At 42.4% G+C, this 24,029-nt stretch overlaps 1 protein-coding gene across 8 annotated transcripts in view; it reads right to left on the bottom strand.

Annotated features, from left to right (window-relative positions):
• stau2 (staufen double-stranded RNA binding protein 2) overlaps positions 1–24,029 on the bottom strand; it is a 200,501-nt gene that overhangs the window by 103,658 nt on the left and 72,814 nt on the right. For all 8 annotated transcript variants that reach the window (XR_010005706.1, XR_010005707.1, XM_062979336.1 and 5 more), the window contains exons 9-11: positions 14,476–14,613; positions 5,667–5,798; positions 3,151–3,211 (exon numbers count right to left, since the gene is read on the bottom strand). Coding sequence is in view for 6 of the 8 variants with exons in the window: in XM_062979336.1 (XP_062835406.1) it covers positions 3,151–3,211; positions 5,667–5,798; positions 14,476–14,613 (331 nt within the window). In the remaining 2 variants the exon portion in view is untranslated. The remainder of the gene's footprint in view (positions 1–3,150; positions 3,212–5,666; positions 5,799–14,475; positions 14,614–24,029) is intronic.

The raw sequence follows: 24,029 nt of genomic DNA, 5'->3' as shown, positions 1-24,029 counted from the left end.
TTCAAACACAGACTGTTTTGTGTGACAATTCAGCTATACCTTGGGATAGAAACAATAATTGCCAGATATGTGTTAATACATGTATCTATGCTAGGACGTCTTCATTACTACGGTATTATGGCTTTATCACCTATCTAAAATTGCTATATGACCCATATTATAATCATCATTAGCTGGTATCCTCTACAACTACATCTTACTCTCTGACATCCTACCCTTTTTGCCTAGCATGCATATAAATATATACCAGCTAAATATATACCTGCTAAGGCTGCTCTAAGGGGTCTAAATGCCCTAAGAGCATTAGATTCCATCTAAAATTAGAAACTAAGCCGGGTCAGCCCTGGTTAGTACTTGGATGGCAGACTTCCAACAAAAATCTGCAGGCAATATGGTAAAAGAATACTCTGAATATTTCTTGCATAAATATTGACTCGAAGGCAGTAATACACAAAAATAAAGCTATTCTCTATGCATCTGATGAAGTAGGCCTGAGTCCACAAAAACGCATGCTAAATAAAATGTGTTAGTTTTTGAGGTGCTACAATACTCTTTCTTGCATCTTCCCAGAGAAGAGAAGTGAATGGCTTGCCTAAATAAATTCTGGATCAAGCAATTCCATATGATATTCTGAGGGCTATATTAACAAACAACATAACTTACAAACAAAATATTTTCTTTGGCATTCTTTCCTATCCCACATCCTGGGCTTCTTAATAGTTCATCACACTAAATTTGAGCATATTAAGCTTGTTCTAGAATTGACACAAAGGTCAGGAAGCTCTTTGTGTACTTTTGTTACTGTTGTTGCTGCTGCTGCTACTGAAGACATATGAGTTAGAACAGTAAAAAAGGTGGCTCTATCTAAATAGGAAAGCATAGGAGGTACTGTACTTGGACTCATTTCAGTCAGAAACCACAGACAAAGCTTCTGTAAGAATGCAGTAAGGAACTGACAGATAAGTGAACAACTCCAAGCTTCTGTCATTGTGACTGTAGGCACACTTGTTCCTCACAGTGAATAGACTGGTTTGTCTAGCCAGTCACAAGATCATAAGAAGAGTTGTGCAGGATTAGACAAAAGGCCCATCCAGTCCATCATTCTGTTCTCACAGTGGCAAACCAGATGCCTATGGAAAAAGCATAAACACCATGATCGTGCTCATGTTCCTTAGCAACTAGTCTTCAGGAGCATAAGGCATAATCTCAAAGAAGACAATTTGCTGTGCAAAAAAGTGCTGTGTTCTACATCCACAAAGAGTGCTATCCTTTTTTATAATAGCAAAGAGTGTTTTTGGCTTCACCAGAGTTAATCCTAGGCCACTTGCTTCTTGAGATCCCTCATTATTAGCAAAGAAAGCCTCAATGCAGGCTCCCTGAGGTAGATCTGAGAAGACATAGGGGAAAGATTATGCTCTATGATTGGACAGGAGACAGACTACAGATAAGTTCTGGCTCCCAATCCCTCCCTTTTGGCTATGCTTCTCTTACTATTGGACACTAAAACCAGGAAGAACCAGACAGGAAACCAATCACTGTCCTTTTGCTCACAAATTACCTTCTGAAACTGCCCTCAATTAGAAGAAGGATGAGGAAATTTTGCAAGGCACAAGGTAAATGTTCATGTTGAACGATCCCCATGGCTATACTATGCTTGCAAATCGCAGCTATTTATTTTTAAACAGAAAAAAATGAAATCATAAGTGGCATGTCCTTGTCACATATTGATTTGGTATGTGTGTTTGTGAAAGAGAGGGAGTTTTGGAGAAGTGACATGTTTAAACCTCAAACTCCTGCTTCAGAAGGCAAGGCTACATTCTCCTCCCCTATTTTCACTCCTGGGGGGGTATCACTTGGATACTGCACATCGCCCACTCCTAATTAGAGAGCTAAGGTCTCTTTATACTAATTTTGAATGCATTAGGAAACTTCAGTGAATCATCTCTGCAGTGGGTTCACTATTAATCATAACTTCACAGATTTCCTAGTCAGTAGCTCCTTATAAGAAGGAGAAACTGATCATGTAGCCCTGCATTCTCTTGCTGCAATAACCAAACAGATGTCTATGAGAGGCTCATGATCAGATGGAACATTGCTGTTATATTTACCATCAAGAGCAAACAAGCACCAAAAACCAAAACAACCGTGGGTTATGCAATTATCACTGGTACCTCATCAGGACCTAAAACCTTCTTCTTGCCTACACTCATCAGACATTATATCAGGCACTTAAAAAGTTCAAGCCTGAAATTTCACTAGAAGCCAAAATGAAGAAAACAAGGCTACTACTTTGAACATATCCTGGGCAAGAAAATTTATTGGAAATGTTGCTAATGCTCTGTAAAATAGAAAGCAATAGGAGAAGAAGACTCAATTACAAATGGACTAAATCAATTACAAAAACTACAGCCTTGACCTCTGAACAAACCTCTGAGGATGCTGGCCACATATGCACGTGAAACGTCAGGAAAGAATGCCACTGGAACATGACCATACAGCCCGAAAAACTCACAGCAACCCACTACAGCAGTGGTTCTCAATTTGGGGTCCCCAGATGTTTTTGGCCTACAACTCCCAGAAATCCCAGCCAGTTTACCAGCTGTTAGGATTTCTGGGAGTTGAAGGTCAAAAACATCTGGGGGCCCCAGGTTGAGAACCACTGCACTGCAGCCTTGAGTTTGGAAGAGTGGTGGTCTTTCATGTATAGTGCTCCCACACATAAAAGCTGATGTCACAGCAAACAGTAACAATAACAACACCAGTAACAACAGCAAAGTCTTACTACTGTGCAAAAACAGAATAAATAAATTTATCAAATTAAACAGAATTAATCATTTGGAACATGTATTTCAATTGCAAATTTTTATCACAAAACAAGCAAAACATAGGCTGCCAACTTTCTTCACTAGGTGATATATCTTTGAACTATATATATCATTCCTTCCAAGTCTCTCTTTCTCTCTCTTCACACACACACACACACGAGATACATTAGAAAATAAAACTTGTGAAAGCGATCTTACAATACCCATTTGACAGTGGGTAAACCTGCATGATGGGTAAACCATCTTAAAATAACAGAGATCAACAAAATGCTGAATAGAAGGTGAGAGAAGAACGAGAATGAATGAATATTGAAGTGGTACTTACAGTCATTTGCTGGTTCAGGATACCCAACATTTTGGCCATTCCAACCTTTGATCTCTCCTGACTGACAAAAAAAGAGACTTTGTAAAACATATCAAAGCTATGAAATAATATTAAAGTATACACTGCAGATGAGACTACAGTAATGCTGTAATGTTTATTCAACAAGATGAGCCCATGGCAAAAAAGTACAATTTAAAGTTCAATTAAAGTATCGCTGGTAAAATACTTGTTACATTATGTTTTGTTTTAGATATGAGTTAATAGTTGCTGATCACATTCTTTCTTGAAGAAGGGGATTTTTTTCCCCCGAAACAGAGTACAAAAAATAGCCTGTAGACTTTATTTGCGAAGATGTTTTGAGAGCGGTGCTCCATTATTATCTTCTCCATTCTGCATATAGCTACGTGACCAACCGTCTGTTTACCTCTTTTGGAAGAAATCCTCATTGAACTTGGACCCCTGAAGCTTACATACATTGGGATTAATATCAGACTGAGGTACTTTGTGTTTGAGAGCAGTTGCTCCTTTTTCATTTTTGTTCATGCTACTGTATTGAACCTTGTATTGGGGATTTTGGTGTCACTATATGCTATTTGGTCATTACAGTCTTCCTTTTGCATAGACTCTTCTGCCATGATGCCTATGAAGCACTCTGAAGATCCTATATGGAGCGATAATTGTTACACCTGTTAACGGATAGTTCTTCCTTCCCTAAACTAGTCTATCTAAGAGCCCTTCTAGATAGGCAAAAATGCAAGAGAAAATTGGGATTTTAAATCCCACTTCCTCTTGGGATGGAGGCCACACAGCTGGGCTAAACCCTGGGATTTTGCGTTGCGGGGGGGGGGGGGGGGGGGAGAGGGGGGAGATATCCAGATACTCACTCCTAATATTCCAAGATTAGCAGGAATGGACATTGGTACTGCCAGCCTCACTCTCCCTGCCCTCCATGGAAAAATGCATGTTTCTCAGGAAGAAGCAGATTTAAAGGGCAACTATTAAACACGTATTTTGCAGCCTTTAAATAATAATAAATTGTAAAGCTTTATTTCTAGACTGCCCTGTCTCCCCAGAGGGACTCAGAGCAGTTAACATATGACCAAATTAAAGAATATGTTCAGTATTTGTTGTAGTTCCACTTAGACCATAGCTGCTATGGGATGACAATTATGTTAATCCTCCTCTTCTCCGTACGCTAAGGTGTATATAGGTGTCTTTAACTGTTTCTTAAAGGAGAGGAGGATGGGGGCCATTTTTATTTCTTTAGGGAGGGATTTCCAGAGGTGGAGCCATCACGGAGAAGGCCCCCTCTCTCATTCCCACCAGCTGCGCTTATGACGGGGGTGGGACTGAGAGCAGGGCCTCCTCCGCTGACTGAAGTGCCCGAGATGGTCTATACAGGGAGATGTGATTTGACAAATAGCCTGGACCTGAGCAGTTTAGGGCTTTATAGGTAATGACAGCACTTTGTATTTAGCTTGGAAACGGACCAGCAGCCAGTGTGGCTGTCACAACATGCATAGCTGTGGACCTCCAATCATCATTTTCAGCACTAAAAACAAAGAATGAATTGTCATCTTTTCGGAACAACTGAAAAGTGTTAATATTGTATGTTTTATGTTGATTTTAACGATTGTTTTTACTGTAATTGATGTTTTTATTAGATAATTGTTTTATTGCTGTGTTTTGATATTTGATTGTTTTATCGGGCAAGGCCCCATGTAAGCCACCCCGAGTCCCTTCGGGGAGATGGGGCGGGGTATAAAAATAAAAGCTATTATTATTATTATTATTATTATTATTATTATTATTATTATTATTGCCCCTATGCAAAGATCAGAAAATGTATTCTACTAATTAATCACCCATAGATGACTTAATTACATGATAGGTCAACTTGAAGACATCTATGAACTGGTTACAGAATATCAAATTTGATCTTCCATAAGACTTTGGATAATTACCTTTTCTTGCTAGGTCCTGGAAAAATGCCATACAATTGCAGAAGGGGAGCTGGAGGGAGGCCCCCAGAAGACTAAATTAGTCCCCAATGATATGAAATATGGAAGAATTATGTACAACACTACCCAGAGACCTGGGGACAGTGGATTTTTAGGACCAAATATTACCACTCCAAAAAACCTTGGATAAAGAACTTGTGGGTATCCTTGAAGGGACTCATAAAAATGCTAGTACAAATACATAGCATAGGGCAGACCTAACCACTTTTGAAAAGAAACAGTGCTCCAAAGTTGAATAAAAATAGTGTTTATAACAAAGTAAGCATAAACAAGAATTGCTTAAAATTGAAATCATATAAATACTTTTGCTTTTGCCTGAATGAATGCAGCCATATTCTGGTCACTGAAATTGATGGCTAAATAGTGACAACAAATAATTTTACAGGGAACAATTTATTGATAGAAATAAGATTAGATAGATTTAGAGACATAAATTTTCAAAGCATAATGTATTGAGGGAGCACGGTGCATTCCTCTTCCTGTTGTAATGTTTACCTTTTCTGGCTGCTCTTGAAATGGAGAAGACGCTTTATAGCCAAGCTGTAGCAACATAACTTCGGCCGCATTTCTTTTTGCTATTTTCTTGTTTGGGCCTATTCCTGTTGTGATATAATTTCCCACTTTGACCTAGCAAAATGGAACAAGAAATATCAGTCATTTGAACATAGACATAGTACATAAGGACAGGTTGCTCACCTGTAACCATGTTTCTTCGAGTGTACTCTGTGAATTCACACTAATGGAGAAGCTGCGCCTGCGCAGGTTCCGACGGAAACTCTTCCAAGCTGAAGTTCAAATTTTGGCGGTAACCACGCCCCCCTTCCCAAGGGGCATATAAGGCAGCCCCAGGCGCGCGCTCCCCAGTTCCTATGCCGCCAAGGCAACGAGAAAGGGAGAGGTTTGCCAGAGGGGAAGGAAGGGCGGGTTTGTGTGAATTCACAGAGTACACTCGAAGAAACATGGTTACAGGTGAGCAACCTGTCCTTTTTCTTCGTGTACTCTGTGAATGCACACTAATGGAGACTGACACGCTAAGGTCCCGGATGGTGGGACAAGGCAAAACTCAACAATTTAGTGAATGTCCAAACACATATTTATTAGGACATAATGAGATAACAGTCTCAAGAGACCAGTGCAATCAATTGTCCGAAAGGACCAGTGCAATGCAAACATGAGCATAGTAGAAGAGGAAAACATAACATAGAAATTTTCCAATAAACATGGTAGAAAAAAACCATTCAATTGCATAGTGCAAATAAACGCTCTCCCAGGGGGGAGAGGGACAAACACATCATATCCGCCTGGATCAATAAGGCGGTACCAGGTAATAGAGCAACTGCTCAACACAATCAGGGAAAACACATCCCTAGAGGTAGGTATGGGGAAAAAACGACCGGCCGAAACTTGAAGGAGAGGTATAGAGAGTCACCTGCAGGTGAATATAAGGAGAAAAACGTTCGAGAGTCAGGAGAGGCAAGATGAGAGTACTGATCTTGCAAAGGCCGAGTCCTTTAAGGCTTTATTGTCCAGCCTGTAGTGAGAAACAAACGTAAGAGGGTTTGACCAGATAGCCGCTTTACATATGGAGTCAAGCGGAATACCCCTAAGGAAGGCGGTTGAAGCCGAGAGGCCCCTAGTCGACCTCGGGCGGATGGATGGAGGAGGAGGTCGCTTGGCTAGTTCGTAGGCCAACTCAATGGCCTGAGCAATCCAGTGGGACAGTCTTTGGGAAGAGATGGGATTACCCAACTTGTCCTGGGCATAAGCGACGAAGAGTCTTTGTGTCTTACGGATGTCTTTGGTACGGTCCCTGTAGAAGAGAAGTGCCCTTCGAACGTCGAGAAGGTGCAGTTTTTGCTCTAGAGGAGAGGAGGGGTTAGAGAAGAAAGCTGGTAGGACAATGTCTTGATTGAGGTGGAAAGCTGACACCACCTTAGGGAGAAAGGTAATGTCCGGGCGAAGAACAGCGCGGTCATGGTGAAAACGTAGATAAGGCTCGTCGACCCTGAGAGCAGCAAGCTCGGATGGCCGTCGTGCCGACGTGATCGCCACTAGAAAGGCCAACTTCCAGGAGAGCAGACGGAGATCGGTCGAGGCAAGCGGTTCGAAGGGAGCAGAAGTGAGTTGAGAAAGTACAAGTTCGAGATTCCAGCCCAGCGTAGGTGGTAGCGACGGCGGGCAGATGTTATTGTAGCCTCGGAGAAAGGTTTTGATCAAGTGATGAGAAAAGAGAGATGGCTGACCGTGGCGTTGAAAAGACCAGGAAAGAGCTGCGAGATAAGCTTTAATAGAAGCGAGAGAGAGTTTCTTCTCGACGAGAGTCATGAGGAAGTCGAGGACCACCGGTACCGAGGTCGGAAAGGTGTCGACGTTACGGGATCGAAGAAAAGCGTGAAAGCGAGAGAGTTTATATGAATAAGCCTTGGTAGTAGACGGCTTATGGGCTGCCCGAAGGACGTCTTGCAGGCTCTGCGGAAGGGAGGCTAGGTAAGAATCCTCCATGCAGTGAGATGAAGGGAAGGGAGGTCCGGGTGAAGAATTTTGCCGTCCTCCCTTGAGAGAAGGTGCGGCGAGGGAGGCAGCGGGCGAAACGTTCCTCTGGAGAGACGAAGAAGGGCCGGATACCACGGTTGGCGGGGCCAGGCCGGAGCTATGAGAATCGCTGTGACCGAGATCGAGAGAAGTCTTTCGAGGACTTTCGGTATGAGAGGAATCGGTGGAAAAAGATAAAGCATCTCCGCCGACCAGTCCAGTAGAAAGGCATCCCCTAGACAGCCGGGAAAGGAGTTCGGGGGAAGTCTCGCCCCGTAGTGGGGTAGCTGAGCGTTGTGGGGAGACGCGAAGAGATCCAGAGTAGGGCGTCCCCAGTGGAGGAACAGACCGTCGAGGATCTCGGGATCGAGCTTCCACTCGTGGGAGGAAGATGTCATCCTGCTGAGGGCATCTGCTAGGCCGTTTTGGGCGCCCGGCAGGTGGATTGCAGAGACCTGTACATCGTGGGCTATGCACCAAACCCAGAGACGGGAGGAGAGGAGCATCAGTTTCCTCGAACCCGTACCGCCCTGTTTGTTGATGTAGAATACTGCTACGAGGTTGTCCGATTGAATGAGAATGGACTTGTGACGGATGAGGCGGGAGAATGCTTTCAGGGCTTTGAGAATGGCGAGAAGCTCGAGAAAGTTTATGTGGTTGGCCCTCTCGGATGGGGACCAAAGATCTTGAACCGTTAGACCGTTCATGTGGGCTCCCCAAGCGTAAGTGGAGGAGTCCGTGGTTATGGTTAGCGACGGCGGGGCCGGATGAAATGGGAGGCCCCTGCACACGTTTTGGTGAGACGTCCACCAGGAGAGGGACTGGCGGACGAACATCGGTATCGACAGGTATCTGGAGTTGTGGTGGTAGGACGGCTTGAAAGTGTCTATAAACCACCTTTGTAGGACCCGAAGGCGCAGCCTGGCAAACGGGGTCGTGAGAAGCGTGGAGGCCATGTGGCCCAGAAGGACTTGGATGGCACGGGCTCTGACTCTCCGGGCAGATCGACAAAGGGCGATGTGGTGGCGGAGAGCTAGGAATCTGTCGAACGGAAGTGAAACAGTCTCTGTGACGGAGTCGAAGAGGGCCCCGATGAACCGGATTCGGGTTGACGGGGAGAGATTTGACTTCTCGGAGTTGAGTTGGAGGCCGAGAGATTTCAGAAGACACAGCGTGAAGGAAACGTGGTTTTCGAGAAGAACCGGATCGGGCCCGACGAGAAGCCAGTCGTCCAGATAAGGAAAGACCGTGATGCCATGTAGCCTTAGGTGGGCCGCTACGGCGGCGACGACCTTGGTAAAGACCCTCGGGGCCGTAACGAGCCCGAAGGGTAAAACGGTAAATTGGTAGGTTTGGTCGAGCACTTTGAAACAGAGGAAGCGTCTGTGCGTCTCCCGTATCGCCACGTGGAAGTAGGCGTCTCGTAAGTCTATGGAGGCAAAGTAGTCTCCCCGCTGCAGCATCGGGAGGATAGAGGCAATAGAGACCATCCTGAATTTGGAAGGGCGAATGAATATATTGAGGGCCCTTAAGTCCAGAATGGGGCGTAGCCCGCCTCCTCTCTTCGGGACTGTAAAGTATCTGGAGAAGAAACTTAAAGGGTCCAGTTCGGGAGGGGAGGGACGGATGGCGCCCTTGGCCAGTAACGCCTCGACTTCGGCCAGTATCTCTGGGGAAGGAGTTGAGTGGAGAATGCGACCTGTAGGTGGGAGGTCCGTGAACTCTAAGGCGTAGCCGTCTTGGACAATGCGAAGAACCCATGCATCTGAAGTAATAGAGTCCCAGTGATTGTAGAAGGGGGCTAGGCGGTCTGCAAAGGCGCCGGAGGGTCGAGGCAGCGTGGGCTCTGCATCGGTAGCGGGCGAGGAGCTTTGGCAGGGGTTGGCGTCAGGTACGCCGGTTAGCCTGCGGAGGAGCGGGGGTGGTTCGACCGCGTTGCTTTTGCGGATGAGGTCCCCGACGAGGTTGGTGATGGGTTTGATTATTCGAGCCCGAAGGCCGCCTGAAAGAGTGGTGTCTGAAAGATTGCGGCGGGAAGCGGCGGGAGCGGTGCGGGAACCAGCGGGTGCGCTGAGGTTGCGGTTGGTCGCCACATTTAGACGCAAGAATCTTAAAGTCATGATTAGACTTGAGTTTGTCATCGGTACCGGAGTTAAATAGTCCGAGCGCGTCAAAGGGAAGGTCTTCAATGACCTGTCTGGAAGATGAGGAGAGGCCCGAAGACCTCAGCCAGGCGTGGCGGCGGATGGATATCGCGTGGGCAATCATCTTGCCCGCAGTATCACCTGTATGTTTCGCCATTTGTATTTGGTGGTGAGCAAGCGAGTCTGCTTCCTGTTGGAGGGTAGTGAGGACGGAGCGGTCTTCGTCCGACATCTTAGCGAAGAAGGGCTGTGCCTTCTCCCAGATAATCTGCTGGTAGGCACCCATGCAGGCTCCATAGTTCGCCATGCGGCAAAGCAAAAGGGCTCCGGAGTAAAGTTTTCGACCCACGGCGTCGAAGCGCTTCCCTTCTCTGTCGGCCGGAGTGTTCGACTGACGACCTGAGGATTGAGAGGCCTTAACGACCAGGGAGTTGGGGTCGGGGTGGTGTTTGAGCCATTCCAAGGTATCATCGTCGGTACGGTACCAAGTCTCGATCCTCTTCGAGGTCGGAGGAATGGAGGAAGGGGTTTTCCAGGAGGCCTGGATAACGTCCAACAGATAAGGCAGGAAAGGGAGTAACGTGGCCGGCGGAGCTTGGGCCTGCACCCTTTTGAAAACTGGATCAGACACTGCTTTGGAAGTCTGCTTGATCTCCAAACCCAGGGCGTCGGCCATTCTGACCATTTGATCAGAGAAAGCACGAATATTGTCAGTAGGAGAAGGTGGGTCCGCCTCATACGCGTCGTGGGGAGGAGAGAGGTCGAGACCGAGAGAGACCACCGAGGCCGAGAGGACAGAGTCTGGGCGGTCAACATCAACATCTTCCTCCTCAGCCCCTTGGGGGGACTGAGGGGGAGAAGAAAGCACAGTCTCGGGAGGAGGCATGGCCTCGCGGGAAGAGAGGGTTGGGAGCCGAGGATCCTTGGAGGCTGAGGCCTGAGCTGCTCGAGCCAGGCGAGCCGTTTGTCTGCCACGCTCCGGTGTCGAGGTGGGAGGGAAAAGCTGTTGGCGCGACGGGTGAGGCGGCGCAAGGGGCTCCGGCAGCGGCACCCTGACCACCGTTTGGGTAGAGTGGTGGGGTGAGTCCTGCAGCTCCCCGTCAGACAGGGGGTGCAATGGAGATTGAGAAACATCTCTAGGCCTCTGTGCTGGCACAATTGGAGAGGATCTTCTCGAGGAGGTTGCCGAGGAAGATGGCTGGCCTCTCCTTGAGGAGGCCCAGGAAGAGGAGCGCTGAGTCAACCGTTTCTTTGTCGGCGGTTGTTTGGATGCAACCCTCAAGGACTTGCCAGGTGTGGGAGGAACCACAGCTGAGTCAGATTGCGCTCGACGAGACTCCTCGTGAGCCCTCTTAAAGGCTATCTTGATAGCAGAGGAGGACGGAGGGGAGCCGATACGAGAACGGATCGAGGTCACCGAAGCCAAAGAGCTCGACGTCGAGGAAGGCCCCACCTTTCCGGAGCGGGTCGATACGGTAGCCGTCGTCACCATACACGGTGGCTTGACCAGCTTAGCGGCCCTGGAGGTCTTGGACGCCCTGGACGAGACCGAGGAGGCTTTAGCTGACGGAGGCTTAGCTGGTGGCGCCGACATGGCTCTTAAGGCTGAAGACGACGACGTACCCGACGTCGACGGAGTCGGTTCTGGCGCGAGAGATTTTTCGTAAAGTGCTGCTCTAAGCCTAGCGGCTCTGTTCTTTCTGGCCTGAGCTGTGAGAGCTAGGCAGAAACGGCAGGTACTGACCACATGAGCCTCGCCAAGACAAAAGAGGCACTTGGCGTGGCCGTCCGAGTCAGGAATCTTAGCAGCACACTGCGTGCAACGCTTGAAGCGAGTAGTAGACATGCGAAGAGTCCGAAGTGAACCTTGCGGCGGAAAAAAAGGAACTGGGGAGCGCGCGCCTGGGGCTGCCTTATATGCCCCTTGGGAAGGGGGGCGTGGTTACCGCCAAAATTTGAACTTCAGCTTGGAAGAGTTTCCGTCGGAACCTGCGCAGGCGCAGCTTCTCCATTAGTGTGCATTCACAGAGTACACGAAGAAAAATATTGTTGACCACTAAGGTTTTACTTGCTGAGCCACAAACTAATAAAAAACTTCAGATGTTTGTTTTGCCTTTGCAGTTATCTGCTATATGACTGCATGCTTCCTAACTGTGGTTGCCAGAGCAAACCATGGCTTGCATCAAATCAGGAATAAAACAAGGAATTGTAATAGTGGTCTGGGACTAGGGAGAAGACAATGCATATACTTATGAAAAGAAATTGAGGATTTTAAGTGACAGAAAGCAAAGAACATACCTTTGAAATTCTTGTACTATTTTGTTTTGAAAAATTGAACTTGAACAAATTAACTCTTAGGTTCAGACAAAAGAAATCTGTGTTCAAACTTCTGTTTAGTGAAGAACTACTCTTGTCTTCTTCAGAAGTTCCTTCTGCATACAACTAAAAATTATACGAAAAAGCATTTTGTACCTTGGCAAACTCTACCTGTCCAGCATCACCTTTCTTTCTTTTCCTCTGCTAGTTGAAGAGCAAATGTCTGATGAGAGAGGCCTCCTTTGCTTATGGAGCCTTCTCATTTGATTAAACCTCCTGAAGATCAGGGCTTTCAATCATGAAAAAATGAAATCCCTATTTGACAACTACTTCTTTGCTTTCTGGGGAAGGTTATGTGCCCAAGAGGGTATGACTTTTCAACATCTTCCCTCCTTCGCTGTACAAAAACAGAATGCCTATCTGGGGCTTGTCTCAACCTTTCACACTTGTCTGTTATGTATAGAAAATTACAGAGAGAAAAAGACTATCCAGCACCACACTTTAGCATTTGTTTTAATTTGATGTTTCCAAAAGGATAGTTTATGTGGAAGAAAACACAAGCCTTGTTCTATGACTACCACATCCATATTTTTAAAAGAAAGCAATACAAATGTCTTTCTTTCTCTTAAATAAAGTATATTGTAAGAAATATACAGAGTATATTGTAAGAAAAATACTCTATTTTTACATAAATATTTGAAAAATAGAGCCAAAGTGGAAAATTCTGAAATCTCGAGTATAAAAAAACACAATTTCTAGTCATGGTCTTTTCAAAAAATTACTGTTAGAAAATTAAAGCTGCAATCTTATACATACCCCCACTCAATGAACTGAGTACAGCTACTTGCGAGTACACACATATAGGATTGTACCCTAAATGATTTTTGTAAAGTATAATGAATGAAAAATCCTTGCATGATGAATGAACTGCTATTTCTCAGACTGTAAAGATGGTTTAGGTATTATTGTAACCTCTATCAGGGACTAAAGGTCTGACTACAAAGAAAGGGCTTTCCGAAATTAACTTGGGAACAGAACACCAACTAATGTCATCAGAGGTTTTTGTCTGTTTATCTAACGGTCAGCATAAGTAATGGGATCTATTTCATCACATCTAAACTTGCTCTTTGTGTGACAGATAAAAATGAACATATTATCTCTGGATACTTTACTTCCACATTCAATTAAGATGAAGGAAAACATGGTTTAAAACTTTACACAAAAAATATTTTACTTTGATAAGTTTTTGAGGGCCATAATAAATCTACTGGGATCTTGTCTAATGTGACATGATTTTAGTGTGAACATATTGAAAAGAGGATCATATGTCTTAGCTATAATGTTTATTTATAACTAGGAATATAAATGAACTAAAAGCAAAGGCATTCAAGTAAGTTAAATAATTTTATGTCTTGAAGATTTTAGGGAGATAAATTCAAACACTTGATTAATTTCCCCATTAAAAATGACCAAGAGTGTTGACTTTTGCCTGGATTATATCCTCAGGCTACAGAAATGCTTACTTAATATGGCATATAGTTCTTTATATTATTTTTATTTTTTAACGTATTAGAGCCAGCACTGCATTGTGGTTTGAGTGTTGGACTAGGACTCTGGGGATCAGGATACAAATCCCCTGCTCAGCCATGGAAACCCACTGGGTGACCTTAGCAAAATGACTCCCTCCCTCTCTCTCAGATTTAGAGAAAGGCAAAAGCAACCACACTTTCAACAAAGCTTGCCAAGATAACCCCATTATAGGTTTTCTTTAGGGTTGCCATAAGTGGGAAATGACTTGAAGACAGATAACAACAAAGAGAAACCTATAATGGTGTCTTCCAGGCAGAACTTGTTCAGAGGGAGCATGCCTTTGCCTTCCACTGGGGCTGAGAGATCATCCAGTGGTTTCTAAGGCTGAGAAATTATTCATGTCCTGGTCTCCAGAGTTGTAGTACAACATTCAAACCACTACACCACTCTGGTTGCATAATAACAGGGCAAGAAATTCACACGAAACAAGAAAAAGAGAGATCTGTGATACAGCTGGATAAACATCTGCAGTTAGGAAAAATTGACTCCTGTAGTTTTTGCCATTTAAACGTATCATCATCACCACCAACACCACCACCACCACCACCTTTATTTAAACCCCACCCTTCTCCACCTGGGGACCCAAGGCAGCTAACAATCCACACTAGGCAAGTTTAGAAGGAGCTATAAAAAAGTTGGCCTAAATAAATAAATAAATAAATAAATAAATACATACATACATACATACAAGCACTTATTTGAAAGTAATAACTTGGAGGTACCTGCATGACAAACTCTCGGCGACGAGGTATTCCTTTTTCAGAAAGCAGAAGATACTCTGGTTCCTTTTCTCGTCTGGCTTGCTGAATCTGGGCAAGGCGGCTTATAGGGTTCATTCCCTGACCATATTCTGGTCCAGTCTAAATAAAATTGGAAATGAAATAAGGATGTTTGCTGGCATGCATCATGTAACCCCCTACAAGCCTTCCCGGACTCTAAGATCATCTGGGGTGGCCCTGCTCTCAATCCCTCCTCCTTCGCAAGCGCGATTGGCGGGAACGAGAGACAGGGCCTTCTCAGTGGTGGCCGCCAGGCTGTGGGTCTTCTTCCCTAGTGATATCAGATCTGCGCCTTCCCTCATGGTCTTTAGGAAGAAACTAAAAACCTGGTTGTGTGACCAAGCCTTTACTCAACAGCAATAGGAGACATTGAACCATACGTACAATGAAGAATTGACATTGGACTGGCCTTGGATTGATGCTTTCAGATTGTGTGATTTTAACTGTTTTTATTTGCGATGTTTTAATCTGTTTTTTACTTGGGATGGTTTAAATGCTATAGGTTTGACACTGTTTAACACTATATTCATTGTTTGTATAGTATTGTTGTAAACTGCTTTGGGTCCCCCAGGGGAGGAAGGCGGTATATGAATGATGCAAATAAATAAATAAATAAATAAATAAACCTTTAGAAAATACAACACCTCTCTCAGTAGTTTCACTTTCCCCATTAAATGTCTGCATCCATTGTTTGATTCTTGCTTATCGACCAAATGATTCTTCTACTCCCCATCAGGCAATCTATTTGGCCATAGACTATTTGTATGGGAATGTTAGAGAATATACTGTTGACAGAACATATGATGTAGAATAGTTTTTTTATAAAACTAGAAGGTGAGGTAGAAAGTGTTTTTGTCTCAAAACACGGAGACAGAGGACCAATAATTTTCTCTGTCACTTTATGATTAGTATTAGAGAGAAGAACTTCAAAACAGAGATTCCCATATGCATATTTCTTTGTGAGTAGTACTATCACCTATATTGGAACAACTACAGAATTCAGTAACCTACAAATTGGGTGAAGTAAGCAGCAGAGAAACTAGGTACTGTGGACTGTTAAGAGATTAAGCAGCAAGTAGTGTCTATCTCTTTACAGTGTAAAAATAATGCACACTGACACCACTTTAATTGCCATGGTTCAGTGTTATGAAATTATGGAAATTATAGTTTGGTGAGGCACTAGCACTCTTTGGCAAAGAAAGTTTAAAAACCTGTAAAACTACAACCCCACAGAGTTAAACATCCTGTGCTATTGGATTTTTTTTGCTCCTTTTAAAAAGTCCATTAAAATGCTCAATACCAAATTGGAGAATTACTTTTAAAGTATTTTCTAATGGTAGATTTCTACACTCGGTCTAATTTTCCAGCTTTTACTCCTGGATTACTTTTATTTAATTGGTTTACATTTGAATACATTCTAAGATACCTCCTACCTGATATGCTTTGTTCATTTAAATCCTAGCCACAATTCTGTGGGTTAATTTTACTGGGCCATTTATACAGAGGGGAAAGGAGAAAGGTCAGAGAGATCAAACTTCTTAACATTACACAACAAGACAAGATTGAAAGATAGGTTGACACCCATCCCTCCACCCCCAGAGAGTCGATATAAAGCATCCCCCATGACAAATTAAGTGCAAGGAAAAACGCTTGCTTGGAGCAGATAGCTATCAACACTGATAGCAATGTAAGATGGGAGTAAGATGTGGGGGAAAATTAAAACACACATTAATTTATCTGATGAAACAAATACTGCAATAACAAGGAATCATCTATAAGTGAGGTACACACAATGTTTACCTATAGTAGTGAGATTGGCAAACCATCTAAGTCAAAGTAATTAAATTTAAACCACTTAATTACTCAAACATACTGTGCTTGGTTATAGGTCATTATATGTTATTAAATATTAAATCACTGCAATGACTTGAATTTCTGTATTAGGAAAAAGGTGGGATAAAAATAAAACACATAGACAAAGATGCAAATGCTGGAAATCTTGTAGTTCAAACTGTTTCTTTGTTAATATGCAATATTTAACAATGAGACATTAAAATATATTTATCAATTTATTTATGCAGTAAATTTAAGTTTAATTAATCCCATCACTTCAGTGAACCTATGGAGCCTCCAGTGCCCCAGTGGGTTAAACCTTTGTGCCGGCAGGACTGATTGACTTGAAGGCTGGGTAGCTGACCTGAAGGCTGCTGGTTCGAGGATGAGCTCCCTCTACCAGCTACAGTCCCATGTGGGGACATGAGAGAAGCATGGTAAAGGCATCAAAACATCCGGGCATCCCCTGAGCAACGTCCTTGCAGATGGCCAATTCTCTCACACCAGAAACGACTTGCAGTTTCTCAAGTCACTCCTGACACATAAAAAAATGAACCTTTTGTAAGGTTACAGCTAATGCTCTTTTTTGTAAAACAGTCGTCAATTGCTAAAAGAGCTGGAATTGTGAAAGAACTAACCTTGTGTTGCCTTGCTGAATGTGACTTAAGAAAGTGTAAGGAAATATCACTCATAGTCAAATAGTTTAGCTGCTCTAGTACACAATTATTTTCATCCTGATCCATCCCCCAATTGCCCCAATAAAAAAGTGAAAAAAGGATGAATACTTGCACAATCAATTGCAAAGATGACAGACTAAAGAGACTTTTTAATGATGCTGAGCCTAAATGGTAATGTTTCACAAATTATATGGGGAATGGCATATGGCTGACTTGTATGACACCTGAGTTCAATAAGATTTAATGCAGATAAGCTTAACTCTAGCCTGCCTACCACCCAAACTTTTAAGAGGAATTTCAGATGAGTACACAAATCAGGACCAGCCCTCAAGACTGAAGCTCATGAATCCTACAAGCAGTAATAAATCTACTGCCACCAGGAATAAACACTCCATTTAAGAAACCTGAGCTCACAGGAATTTAGGAGGTTCAGAAAGAAGCTTCATTAGAGCACTAGAAAGCACACTAATATCCTGTAACAGAAAAAACAGTTTTGATGGATGGGTGGGTTACTATTCAAAAGCTCTTGTAGACACGATAATTATAAGGCAACCAGGACCTGAAACTCCAGTGGATTTCAGAATCAAAGCATTACAGCAAAAAAAAAAAAAAATCAAAACAATTAAATACATTTAAAGTGTGAGCAAGGAAATATCCATCTGTAATTCACTGAAATTTGAGTATGTCTTAAGATTCACTACAAACAGCAATCTCTAATTTAATTTCAAATTCTATGAATATTTAGATATTACAAGTCTTGCAAGTTCAAACATCCTTACCTCCAGGACAAGTAACCTGATTAATATGAGCATAAAAAAGCTACTTTGTTTTGTAAAGTAGATGAAGGCTTTCCTTTTCAGTAGTGTGCAGACAGATATTGATCTTCTTTCTCCATCTCAATAATTGAGGAGGAGGGGGGGGGGTATGGCTTAATGATGTAGGACACCTGCTTTTCCATTTTTGATATCTTCTCTTTTTCTTTTGTTGCCTCCAAATATTTGGTATTACAACTCCCATGGACTCTTCCATATGGGCAATGACAAAAAAAACTTTAATTTAGCCACAACAATCTATTCACTGGTAATTAAACTAGTATAATGCACTCTCTGCAATACTGCCCTTGAAGATCACTCAGAAGCTACAGCTAGTGCAAAATGTAGCAGATAAGATTCTTAACTAGAGTATCGTGTGAAAAACACAACACTCAGGAAGCTGATGATGATATTCAAAGCATTAAACAGCTTGGGACTTTAATTCTCCATATATACTGTATACCTGTCTGATAATAGAGATGAAGAGCTTTGTTCCTAATTCTACTAGTGGAATGCTACACCATGAAGGGACACAGAAAAAGGCCTTTCCTTTTATTATGCCCCTTATATGGAATGTCAGTAAAGAAGTGGAGGTTCCCAAAGACCTGATTGTAGCCAATATTGGTCTCTTTCAGGTACCATGTTAAAATGTGATTTCTCTTAAAGACTTTGGGCTTCATCTTATTACTTTTTAAATGTGTATGTGCAGCTGGCCTTCAGATCCATGGGTCTAAGGATTCAACTAATCACAGCTAGGAAGCATGGTATTCAGGGGGGAAAAATTCAAAAAGCAATCCTTTATTTGGTCACACACGGAACACTATGCTAACATGTAGATTCCTGCCATTTCACAGATGCTTAGGTTCTAACTGGCACTTTTCTCAGTAGTTCAGCATTTCATATAAAAAATAACGAAACTTGAATATCCAGGGATTTTGGTATCTGTGGGCGTAGAACCAAACTCTAACAGATACAGAAGGCCTACTGTACATATCTTTAACAATTTTAGCATTTGATTGGACTGTTTTGACCTAATGATTAATTTATTTCATATGCTTCTATTCTATTTAAATTATTCTGTTGTGTTTTTATCTAGAATTGTTGATATTGTTTTAATTGAATGCCATCTTGAGAATCTAGGAAAAACAGAAACAATACCTGCAGGACCATGGACAGATCAATAGGTACAAGGAATCTTTGTTTAAGCACTAGATGATGTAGTATCTTTCCAGGCCCTGACTAATTTTCCAAAGCTCCAATTTTATGGCTAAGATGTGATGTACAGTCCTTCGATTTTGAATACTTTTCCTTATTCTATCAAGAAGTTGTTAGATGAGACTAGATGAGAAGTGGAGCTCTTGTTAGATGTATTTTGCTTTAATCTTATATTGCAAGGTGCCTTGGTTTCTGTCTCAGGAGAAAGGTAAGATTTAAATTACATAATATGGGTAAATAAAGGAACCTGTCAAGCTAGCTGTTGATATGGTGTTTCCATTGCTCAGGCAATCAATCAACACTTTGAAAATTAAGGAATGGATTATATTTCTTTGATGGGGAAAGGAGGCTCAATTCAATTTTAATATCAACTACTATCACAATGGAAACTTGGTAAATCAGTGCTGACATACATTTCATAAATTTAAAAAATCTAGTATAGCTGGGACTAACAACTGGATTTAGGGTAGGTAGGGTCACAGTTGTTGTTTCTGCCCATGATAGATATGAAGGATTTGAGTTTCTAAAACTTCTCAAAGAAGGATCTTCTCTAGCTGTGCCCTGTAGAAGCCAAAGGAGGAAGCAGACCAGTTTATTACTCATCATTGCTTCAACACACCCGTTTATTGCACCAGAAAAAATGTTAGAGCTTTGTGTATGAGACTCATGGCTCTTATAATAAGGTTTTTGAGGTGTTGAATGGCAGTTCTGATCTGACAAATCTAACCTTCCCCATCTCTGTATTTCAGAAATGCATGTGAACAATATTTGAAAAAGTGAATTCATATTGATACTTATCTAAGCTACTAAGCAGTTCATATACATTTCCTATTCTGGGAGTAGTCCAGCACTTCAAGAAATATCTCTTTTCTTGTTGCTAACAAAGGGGTGTGTTGCACCCCTAGGCTGCAGAGACACCTTAAAATCACACTGGAGCCCTGGCTATAAGCAATGCAAGCTGTTTATTGCAGATAATATGTAAGCAATAGCAAATCAAAGTTCAAAGTCAATAAAACAGGGTTTTTAGTCCACAAGTATGAGACACTTGAGAATCTTGAAGCAAGAGTCCATAGAAGTCCAAACATAAGAATGAACTTCAAACAAGGTAACCAAAATTAGTCCAAGGAACAGACTCATAAACTGGAACAAAAAACAGGATCTTGAATTGGAACAAGAGATTCAAAATGCAAGGCTTTCAAGAAAAAGACTTGATATTCCAAAATACCCAGGAGCAAAGACAACAACTGGAAAAAAAACCCTCAAAATACAAGGCTTACAGGAACTTGGCATGAAAATCCAAAAGTAACATGAAACAAGAATCCATGAAGCTTGAAACAAGCATCCATAAAGCAGGAACAAGAGTCCTCTCGATTAGCAAAGTTACCACCTCTGAATTCTCTCTCAGAAGCAGTACATCTTAAAGCTAGAATCAAGGCCTCTCTCTGTGGGAAGTTTGCTCAAAACCCTTTCTCATTAGTAACTGTTTGCTCCTTCTGAAAACCTCCCTTTCTTGTCTTTGTTGACACGTTGCTTTCTTTCTGTCAACCTCATTACTCTTATCAAGACTGGAATGCCTATCTGCCAAGGGATAACTCAACCTTGACTCTCCCAAGGAATACGATTCAAGCTGCCTGCTTGAAACCATTGTATGCCTGCTCCCAGAATCCTCAGGAATAAACTCTGGCTGTCCAGGAAGAGAAGCCTCATCTAACTCTGGCTGTACAGAATCATTTACCTCTGGCTGCATGGGAATCCTAGGCCCCAACCCAGATTCATCTGACAGGTCAAATACAGGTACACTCACAGGCTGAACAGGCCCAACCTCAGGCTCACCTCACAGCTCAGGTGCAGGCCAGGATACAACAGGGCAAGACTAGCCTATTTCCCAAAAACTACTTCAGCAAAGTATTTGTTGTTTTCTGATCATTTTAATTGGGGAAGAGTTTGTTTCTTCATCTTAATTTCAGATCAACTGTTTTGGGACTTCTCTCTGCTTAGTTCTTTAATAAATTCACTGAATACAAAAGAGAGAGTTGATCTAGCTCTGTACTCTGAGGATTGGGTTCTGTCATAGAAATTTGATTTAAAAGAAGTTGAAACAAAAAATTACAAAAAGACCTGTCTTTTTCACTAAGATATTATGTTTGGTGTTGTTGTTATTTAATTCAAGTCATTTCTAATTTATTGTGACCCTAAAATAAATCTATTATGAGTGGCTTTGCCACTGCTTTTCTTTGAGGTTGAGTATGACTTGTAAAGGTCAACCAGTGGGTTTGGTGGGTTACACTAATTCAAAAATTGGTGTCCTGGAACACCAGTCCCAACACTCAAGCAATACATCACACTGCCTGTCATGCTTTGCTGAGTATCTAGGATATAAGGTTTTAGTTTAAAAATGTGAATGATAGTGCCTCTGAAGAATATAGGTAAAGAAGGTCTCACAGGTTGTTCTATCTCAAAGGATCGAAACACAGACATACTAAATGTTTGGTAAGGCCAGTCGTCACCAGATATCTACAAAGCAATGCACAGGCAGCCACAAATGTACAACAGGAGTAATGGATGACAGAGGAGGCACTCTTGGCTGTTGTTTTGCTCCTGCAACTGGCTGGCCATGCTAATTCTCCCCAACATTTGCAAACAAGTACCTACAGTTCTATTTATGAGGGGAAAGATGGGGGAAAGGATGATAAGGAGAAACTCGCAGGCAGTGGAAAGGGTAAGCACATATTCCACCTGCCAGCACTCCATTGCAAATTAAGAGCTGCCACACTACTGCTGCTTTGCAGCTGTTCAGAGGTGATCTGGCTTCCTTGTACTGGATCTGCCACTGAGCATCTGGCTCAGTCTTCAGAGTTAGCTTTTTTGAGTGCTGTTTTAATAGCCAGATTGGTGCAGTAGTGTTGCACAGATGACAAAGCTACAACAAGCTTTGCTTTTGCTTTGACCCAGAGTATTGCTCAGCTTTGTCTATAAACTTTATGAGCCCATAACAGTCTAACTGAATGCAGCTGGACTGTTCTGTCTCAGCACTAAACATCTTCAAAAAATGGTAGTGACAAAAATAGAACAAACAAATGGGAGTCATAAAGACTTTATATGAGGACTGCTGTCCTTTCATAAGACCATTCCGGTGGCATAGTATCTCTTGGGAAGAAAGAGAGTTAAAATAGGAATCATAGATTCCATATCATGGGTATACAGTGAGCACAATTTATAACATCTTCCTATTGTTTGCAGTAACTGTTTTTTCTATCTATTATCTTTGTTCAATGCAAATAGAATAAAAAAGCAAATGGAACTCATCAAAAGAGATTCCATGTTATTTTATTACAGTTTACAATCATAATATTTATATTTAATTAAATATATTTTTAAAACACCTAATAATGTCTGGGATCATATCATACCCATCTTAGCTGAGTTTGACATATGGCATTATTATCTGTAATTAAAGGTAACATATTCAAGTCAGAGAAACACTCCTTTTTAGGGTAAAATAGTAAATTCACTACTACCATAGGAAAAGCTGCTTTGTCATAAAAAAATCAGAACAAAGTGCTTAGCTCTTTCCCCATCAGGTGTCCCATGCCCCCACCCCCTTCCCAGGAAATTTCATGGAATCACAGCAACAAAGAATTGGAAGAGATCACAAGGGTCATCAAGTCCCCCATTGCCATGTTAAAAAACCTTCAAAGAAGAAAACTCCACCATACTCCAATACAGTATATTCCATCACCAAACAGCTCTTACCATCAGAAAGTTCTCCCTAATGTTTAGGTCTTGTAATTTGAATCCACTGCTCCATATGCTAGTCTCCGGAGCAGTAGAAAACAAGATTGCTTCATATTCAATATGACATCCTTTCAAATACTTAAATATGGCTATTATGTCACCTCTCATAACCTTCTCTTCTCCATACTAAACATATCCAGCTTCCTAAGCCACTCCTCTTACGACATGGTTTCCAGACCTTTTACCATTTTAGACATCCTCATCTGGTGACATAGTATCCTCCCCTGCATTGTTTCCTTTTTTCTGTGGCAAGGTAAAGAAAAGTTCAGATCATTATCATATGTGGAAGTGGAAGTGAGAGAACAGAGAGAGAGAGAGAGACCACCATAGGTATTTCAATGGAGCAAAAATCCACTGATAGTACAAAAATAAGCACTACTTTCCACATAGCCTTTTTGGATACAAGGTATATCTTCTCAAGGTGTGATGTCTCATGGGCCTCAGAGTTCTAACCCTAGCGCCATCATGGACAATGATGACGACAACATGGGGTTTTTGCCGCCTGAGCAGGAGACGGAGTCATTCAAGATGCCTCCTGTTGTTGACACTTCTTGCCCAGAGCCCATTAAAATGGACCTTGAACAAGTTTTTCCCAGCGCCTCTCCTCCCTTCCCGAGAAAAGAGTCCTATGCTGCTAGTTGGGGTCAAAAAGAACAAACAAGTGCTAGATTAGCAGCCAGGCAGAATGTTAATTAGCTAAGTTCTCCTGGGAATTTGCAGGGAAGATCGCAGCTGCAAGAAGATGTGTTTCGCTTCTCTTTCCCTTGGGAAAGGAAGCTCTGGACACCTGCTCTGCAAGAAGATGGGACTTCCTTAAAAGTTCCCCGCACCGAGAAATCCGTGCGGAGTCAACAGATCAGCTTCAGGATTAACTTCGGTTCCAGCCTAGTGTGGACTGCGTTTTAAGTCTGCAACTCCAGTTTCCTTGCCTAGCCTTGCCTTGCCTTGCCAAGTTTTCATGAACTATCTCATCGTGTTTCCAGCCTTGGATTTTGTCTCAAGTATCTAGCCTTGTCTCCAGTTCTTGCTTTGGACTTACTTTGAACCTTAGAAACACTTTGGACGTTTCCCCACTCTACGGCCTGGAAGTAGAGTGTGTTTCGGTTTTGGGATTACAACTTTGAACTCTAATATAATATATTGGACAATATATTTCTGGACTATA

The sequence above is a fragment of the Anolis carolinensis genome, chromosome 4 (genome assembly GCF_035594765.1).
Source record: "Anolis carolinensis isolate JA03-04 chromosome 4, rAnoCar3.1.pri, whole genome shotgun sequence".
Taxonomy (NCBI): Eukaryota; Metazoa; Chordata; class Lepidosauria; order Squamata; family Dactyloidae; genus Anolis; species Anolis carolinensis.
Note: the sequence above shows the minus strand (reverse complement) of the source record. Positions and strands in the feature narration are given on the sequence as shown.